Genomic DNA, 7,907 nt, shown 5'->3' on the forward strand with positions numbered 1-7,907 from the left:
CAGCAGGTACCTGCGTGTACCCTGCCCACTGTTCACAAGGATGTAAGGAGATGGGAGAAATGTACAAGTGTCCATGGTCTGTGTGTCTGTCTCCATGTGTCCTCTCCTTCCTTGTGCTCAGCTTCCATCCCTCCCACTCCTCCATCCTTACTCTCCTCCATCGTTCTACCTCCTCACCTCCACCCCTTCACCTTCTTGAACCTGGACCAGCTCCCATTCTTGCTCTCCAGTTTCACCCCCACAAAACTCCCCCCACCTCCTCGGAGGGCCAGGGATGGAGATGGGTTGGGTCGGGATGGGGCAGGGTTGGGCTGTTGGCTGCTCCCACCCACTGGGGGTGAACCCGGGAAGGGGAAAAGAAGAGGAAAAATGAGAAAACCTCTAGATGGACCAAAAATTGTTTGCTAGGAGAGAGACAGAGACGAGGACACAGAGTGACAGAAAGGAGGAGACATCCAAAGGGCATCACTCACCCCTGCCCATGGGGAGATGGATGCTCAGCCAGTTCCTGACCAACCCCCACCCCAAACCCCCTTCCCTGCATTTTATGGCTGAGAACGACATGATATGGGAATAAACATCCACTGAACGCTCACCCTTGTGAAGAGTCTGCTGATGCCTCCTGAGGTTATAACTCTGATGGAACCTCTTCTTGCAGCGCGAGGAGGGGTCCAGTGTCTTAACCATGTGGATCCGTTGGTGTCTGAAGATGCTCGAGCGCCATGAGAAGCGTTTCCCACATGTGGTGCAGACATAGGGCTGCTCCTTGGTGTGTGTCCTCTGGTGACTCAGGACGTTCCATCTCCGTGTGAAGCTCTTCCCACAGTCCTGGCACTGGAAGGGCTTCTCTCCCCTATGGGTCCGTCGGTGACGGCTCAGGTTGCTCCCAAGAGTGTAGACCTTCCCACAGTCCTTACACTTGTACTTCTTCCCTCTGGAGGTTATCCATGGTTGGGTTGTGGCTTCTTGAGGGTCTTCAGCGTAGGTCCCTTTGAAAGAGCATTTTCGGGGTGTTCTTGGTCTGTGGCTCCCTTGTGTATCATCTGGCTGCTGTTGGCCATCGTGCTCCACGTCCACCATGGGGCTCTGGGGCTCCTCTTCGGGCCCTTGCAGCATCCCCCTCTGCTCTTCCCTGGGCTGGCACTGCTCCTCCTTCTGCTTGTCTGTCCCAGCCCCTGTGGGGAGACCAAAGGGGCTCAGCTGGGGGCTCTTAAGGCACATGAAGAGCAGCCACCTACTCCATGTCTCTGCCTGCTCAGCTCCCTCCCTTCCCTTCTCCTCCTCCTCACACCCCACATGGCCTTGCCCATTAGCGCCATGTTGTGCTTTGAGCCCCGAGGGCACCTGAGCCCCACCCAGACGCTCGATCACCCCTTCCCCACTGGGATGGGGAGGAAAAAGTAAAACCAAATTCTGAGGGGAATCCAGACAAGAATGGGGGGGGGAGGTGATTCCCCCATTATGGACTCAAGCAACAGACAGACTCCATCAGGGAAGGAAAAAAGAACAGCAATCGAATTTGAACACCCCCACCCCCACCAATGTACCAATGCGACAGAGCAGGACAGTGAGAAATACAACCACATCTTCAAAACACCTTCCCCCCCCATCCCTTCTTCCCGGGCTCAGCTTTGCTCCCCATTTCTCTCCCTGCTCCCCCCACCGGCGCAGGGGGCAGGGATGGGGGTTGGGGTCAGTCCATCACCCGTTGTCTCTGCCGCTCCTTCCTCCTCAGGGGGAGGACTCCTCACACTCCTCCGCTGCTCCGGCGTGGGCTCCCTCCCACGGGAGACAGTCCTCCACGATCTTCCTCCCACGTGGGTCCCTTCCAGGGGCTCTCAGGGGGCATCTGCTCCCCTGTGGGTCTCCATGGGTGCAGGGCAGTCTCTGCACCGTCACACCTCCCCCCTTCTGCCGTCCTTCCTCACCCTCATTGTTTGCAGAGGTATTTCCCTCCCCCTTCCAGATTCCCCTGTTTAAATACCTTGTCCCAGTGGTGGGGCCACCATCGTTAATTGGCTCAGCCTTGGCCAGGGGCAGGGGAGCTTTGAGCACATTCTCCCAGAAGCACCCCCTCCTCTCCCTGTAGCTACTTTCCCAACCCCTCCACACACAAACCATCACAACATGGTGCAGCCGGATGGGTGCTGAGCCCCGGGCAGGGGGTGCTGAGCACCCTGAGAGATGGCAGCAGATACCCTGCCTGTACCCTGTGTATGGTTTACAAGTATGTAACGAGATGGGAGGACAAGTGTACGGGTGCCCATGGCTCTGTGTGTGCGTGTGTGTTTGTTCTCTTCCTATTCGAGCTCATCTTCCATCCCTCCCACTCCTCCTTCAGCCCTCTACCTCCTCTTCCTCCTTCCCTCCTCCTTCTTCACCCTGGACCAGCGCCCACCCTTGGTCCCCACTTTCACTGCCCCAACATTCCCCCTCAGCCCAGGAAGAGCTGGGGATGGAGATGGGGCAGGTCAGGATGGGGCAGGGTTGGGCTGTTGGCTGCTCCCACCTGCTGGGGGTGAACCCGGGAAGGGGGAAAAGAAGAGGAAAAATGAGAAAACCTCTAGATGGACCAAAAATTGTTTGCTAGGAGAGAGACAGAGACGAGGACACAGAGTGACAGAAAGGAGGAGACATCCAAAGGGCATCACTCACCCCTGCCCATGGGGAGATGGATGCTCAGCCAGTTCCTGACCAACCCCCACCCCAAACACCCTTCCCTGCATTTTATGGCTGAGAACAACGTGATATGGCATTAAAACTCCACGGAACACTCACCAACGTGCACAGCTCGCTGATGCCTCTTGAGATTATAACTCTGATGGAACCTCTTCCCGCAGTGGGAGCAGGGGTACCGTCTCTCTCCTGTGTGGATGCCTTGGTGTTTCCTGAGGCTCGAATTAATGGAGAAGCATTTCCCACACGTGGTGCAGACAAAGGGCTTCTCCTTGGTGTGTATCTTCTGGTGACACAAGAGGATCGATCTCTGTGTAAAGCTCTTCCCACAATCCTGGCACTTGAAGGTCTTCTCACCCCTGTGGATCTGTTGGTGACAGCTCAGATTGCTCCGAGATGTGAAGACCTTGCCACAGTGCTCACGCTTGTACTGTTCCTTCTCTCTGGGGCTGCTCTGTGGTTGGGTTGTGTCTTCCTGAGAGTCTTCAGCGTACGTCCCTTTGAACGAGCATTTTCGGGGTTCCCTCAGTCTGTGGCTCCCTTGAGTATCATCTGGCTGCTGTTGGCCATCGTGCTCCACGTCCACCGTGGGGCTCTGGGGCTCCTCTTCGGGCCCTTGCAGCATCCCCCTCTGCTCTTCCCTGGGCTGGCACTGCTCCTCCTTCTGCTTGTCTGTCCCAGCCCCTGTGGGGAGACCAAAGGGGCTCAGTTGGGGGCTCTTAAGGCACATGAAGAGCAGCCACCTACTCCAGCAGCTCCCACCCAGACCAGTACCACCCAGGACGGTGCTGCCAGCTGCTGGAGCCCTTGTACCACCAGTGAGCGTGTAAATGCACAGGGGCTCTTCACCCTGGCTCAGTGCCCACCCTTCCTCCCAAATTTCAACCCCTGAAATCTCCCCCCACTCCTGGGATGTCCAGGGATGGAGATGGGGCACGTCACAAAGGGGCAGGGTTGGGTTGTTGGCTGCTCCCAGCCACTGGGGGTGAACCCAGGAAGGGGAAAAGAAGAGGAAAACAGGAAAACCTGCAGCTGGAGGTGAAAATAGTTCAATATCAGGAGACAGAAAGAAAAATGCAAAGGCCATCGCTCACCCCCACCCATGGGGAGATGGATGCCCAGACAGTTCCTGACCAAAATCTGGCCAATCCCCACCCCCAAGCCCCCTCCTCTCCTTTTTATTGCTGAACACCATGTGATATGGGATTACGCCCAATGCCACCCCCTGAGGACTCACAGTTGTGGATGATTAAATGATGCCTCAAGAGGTGACAATGCTGCCGGAAACTCTTCCCGCAGTCTGAGCAGGTGTACGGTCTGTCTCCTGTGTGGACGAGTTGGTGCCTGCTGAGGTGCGAGATAAAGGAGAAGCGTTTCCCACACGTGGTGCAGACAAAGGGCTTCTTGATGTGTGTTCTCCGGTGACACACGAGTTTCCAGCTATCCCATAACTTCTTCCAACAATCCCAGCAATTGTAGGGCCTCACTCCTGTATGGATCTGTCGGTGATGGCTCAGGTTGCTCCTCCAAGTGAAGACCTTCCCACAGTGCTCACACTTGTACTCCTCTCTGGAGCTACTCTGTGGTTGGGTTGTGTCTTCCTGAGGGTCTTCAGCACACGTCCCTTTGAAAGAGCTTTTTTGGAGTTCCCTTGGTCTGTGGCTCCCTTGTGTATCATCTGGCTGCTGTTGGCCATCGTGCTCCACGTCCACCGTGGGGCTCTGGGGCTCCTCTTCGGGCCCTTGCAGCATCCCCCTCTGCTCTTCCCTGGGCTGGCACTGCTCCTCCTTCTGCTTGTCTGTCCCAGCCCCTGTGGGGAGACCAAAGGGGCTCAGCTGGGGGCTCTTAAGGCACATGAAGAGCAGCCACCTACTCCATGTCTCTGCCTGCTCGGCTCCCTCCCTTCCCTTCTCCTCCTTCTCACACCCTGCCATGGCCTTGACCCTTAGCGCCATGTTGTGCTTCGAGCCCCGAGGGCACCTGAGCCCCAAGCAGCCCCTCTCTTGCTCCTTCCTCCTCAGGGGGAGGACTCCTCACACTCCTCTCCTGCTCCAGCATGGGCCCCCTCCCACGGGAGACAGTCCTCCACGATCTTCCTCCCACGTGGGTCCCTTCCAGGGGCTCTGGGGGGGTCATTTGGTCCCCCGTGGGTCTCCATGGGTGCAGGGCAGTCTCTCCTCCAGACCACCTGAGGGGTCCTGCCGTCCTTCCTCACCCTCACTGTTTGCAGAGGTATTTCCCTCCCACCCTCCTCTTCCTCATGCCTTCAGGTTCCCCTGTTTAAATCCCTTATCTCAGGGGTTCAGACACCCTCGCTAATTGGCTCAGCCTTGGCCAGGGGCGGGTCCGACTTGGAGCCGGGGGGACCTTTGAGTATCTTCTCCCAGGAGCCCCCCCTGTAGCCCCCTCCCAATCCCTCCACACACAAACCAGCACAACAGGGTGCAGCCGGGTGGGTGCTGAGCCCCGGGCAGGGGGTGCTGAGCACCCTGAGAGGCACCAGCAGGTACCTGCCTGTACCCTGCCGGTACCCTGCCCGCGGTTCACAAGGATGTAAGGAGGTGGTAGAAGTGTACAAGTGTCCATGGCTCTGTGTGTCTGTGTCCATGTGTCCTCCCCTTCCTTGTGCTCAGCTTCCATCCCTCCCACTCCTCCATATTTACTCCTGCTCCACCCCTCTACCTCCTCTTCCTCCATTCCACCTTCTTCAACCTGGACCAGCTCCCATTCTTGCTCTCCAATTTCACCCCCCAAAACTCCCCCCACCCCCTGGGAGGGCCAGGGATGGAGATGGGTCAGGTCAGGATGGGGCAGGGTTGGGCTGTTGGCTGCTCCCACCCACTGGGGGTGAACCCAGGAAGGGGAGAAGAAAACCAAGAAAACCCGTGGGTGAAGGTAAAAATGGTTCAATCGCAGGAGACAGAGGAAAAATGCAAAGGCCATCAGTGACCCCCACTATGGGGACATGGATGCCCAGCCAGTTCCTGACCAAAACCTGGCCAACGCCTGCCCCCAAACCCCCTTCCCTGCATTTTATGGTTGAGCACAGCGAGATACAGGATTAAGCCTCCACTGAGGACTCACCATTGTGGATGGATTCCTGATGCCTCAAGAGGTGAGACTTCCGCCAAAAGCTCTTCCCACAGTGCGAGCAGGTGTGCTGTCTCTCTCCTCTGTGGATATGTTGGTGGCTAAGGAGGTTTGACCTAAAGGCAAAGTGTTTCCCACACGTGGTGCAGGCAACGGGCTTCTCCTTGGTGTGTCTCTTACGGTGACACAGGACGCTCCATTTCCGTGAGAAGCTCTTCCCACAATCCTGGCACTTGAAGGGCTTCTCACCCCTGTGGATCGCCTCGTGAGATCTCAGGCTGCTCCCACGGGTGAACACCTTCCCGCAGAGCTCACACTTGTGCTCCTTCCCTGTGGAGTTACTCTGTTGTTGGGTTGCACCTTCTTGTCGGTCTTCACCATACTTCCCTTTGAAAGAGCATTTTCGGGGTATTCTTGTTCCGCGGCTCCCTTGCGTATCATCTGGCTGCTGTTGGCCATCGTGCTCCACGTCCACCGTGGGGCTCTGGGGCTCCTCTTCGGGCCCTTGCAGCATCCCCCTCTGCTCTTCCCTGGGCTGGCACTGCTCCTCCTTCTGCTTGTCTGTCCCAGCCCCTGTGGGGAGACCAAAGGGGCTCAGTTGGGGGCTCTTAAGGCACATGAAGAGCAGCCACCTACTCCATGTCTCTGCCTGCTCAGCTCCCTCCCTTCCCTTCTCCTCCTTCTCACACCCCACATGGCCTTGCCCCTTAGCACCGTGTTCTGCTTTGAGCCCCGAGGGCACCTGAGCCCAACCCAGACCCTCCATCGCTCGTCCTCCTCAGGGGGAGGACTCCTCACACTCCTCCCCTGCTCCGGCATGGGCTCCCTCCCACGGGAGACAGTCCTCCACGATCCTACTCCCACGTGGGTCCCTCCCAGGGGCTCTGGGGGGGCATCTGCTCCCCTGTGGGTCTCCATGGGTGCAGGGCAGTCTCTGCTCCGTTGCACCTCCCCCCTCGTGCCGTCCCTCCTCAGCATTGATGTTTGCAGAGCTATTTCCCTCCCACCATCTGTTTCCTCGCCCTCCCTCCAGTTTCCCATGTTTAAATACCTTGTCCCAGTGGTGGGGCCACCGTCGCTAATTGGCTGGGCCTCGGCCAGAGCCGAGTCCAACTTGGAGCCGGAGGAGCTTTGAGCATCTTCTCCCATGAGCCCCCCCTGTAGCCCCCTCCCCTGCTCCCAACCCCTCCACACACAAACCAGCACAACAGGGTGAAGCCAGGTGGGTGCTGAGCCCTGGTCAGGGGGTGCTGAGCACCCGAGAGGCAGCAGCAGGTACCTGCCCGTACCCTGTGTATGGTTTACAAGTAAGTAAGGACATGGGGGTACAGGTGTACAGGTGCCCATGGCTCTGTGTTTCTGTGTTTGCGTGTACGTGTCTGTGTGTGTCTCCTCTTCCTACTCGACCTCATCCTGCATCCCTCCCCCTCCTCCATGTCTTCTTCTCATCCAGCCCTCTACCTCCTCCTCCCCCATACATCCTCCTTGTGCAACCTGGACCCACGCCCACCCTTGGTCCCCACTTGCACTGCCCCAACATTCCCCCTCAGCCCAGGAAGAGCCGGTGATGGAGATGGGGCAGGTCAGGATGGGGCAGGGTTGGGCTGTTGGCTGCTCCCACCTGCTGGGGGTGAACCCAGGAAGGGGAAAAGAAGAGGAAAAATGAGAAAACCTCTAGATGGACCAAAAATTGTTTGCTAGGAGAGAGACAGAGACGAGGACACAGAGTGACAGAAAGGAGGAGACATCCCAAGGGCATCACTCACCCCTGCCCATGGGGAGATGGATGCTCAGCCAGTTCCTGACCAACCCCCACCCCCAAACCCCCTTCCCTGCATTTTATGGCTGAGAACAACGTGATATGGCATTAAAACTCCACGGAACACTCACCAACGTGCACAGTTTGCTGATGCCTCTTGAGGTTATAACTCTGCTGGAAGCTCTTCCCGCAGTGTGAGCAGGTGTACGGTTTATCTGCCATGTGGATGCGTTGGTGTTTCATGAGGCTCGAGCGCCAGGAGAAGCGTTTCCCACACGTGGTGCAGACATAGGGCGTCTCCTTGGTGTGTGTTCTCTGGTGACGCCGGAGGATGCACACCCATGTGAAGCTCTTCCCACATTCCTGGCACTTGAAGGGCTTC

General features: G+C 57.6%; 1 protein-coding gene across 1 annotated transcript; it reads right to left on the reverse strand.

The window, feature by feature from the left end:
* Positions 1–381: 381 nt before the first annotated feature.
* LOC141917320 (uncharacterized) lies at positions 382–7,087 on the reverse strand. The gene is made up of 8 exons (XM_074810428.1): positions 7,046–7,087; positions 6,774–6,879; positions 5,761–6,153; positions 3,937–4,285; positions 2,779–3,056; positions 2,510–2,512; positions 597–989; positions 382–404 (listed from the first exon to the last, which is right to left on the reverse strand). The coding sequence occupies exons 1-8, from the start codon at positions 7,085–7,087 to the stop codon at positions 382–384; spliced, it is 1,587 nt and encodes a 528-aa protein (XP_074666529.1).
* Positions 7,088–7,907: the final 820 nt, after the last annotated feature.

This window comes from Strix aluco, chromosome 37, assembly GCF_031877795.1.
Source record: "Strix aluco isolate bStrAlu1 chromosome 37, bStrAlu1.hap1, whole genome shotgun sequence".
NCBI classification, from domain to species: domain Eukaryota; kingdom Metazoa; phylum Chordata; class Aves; order Strigiformes; family Strigidae; genus Strix; species Strix aluco.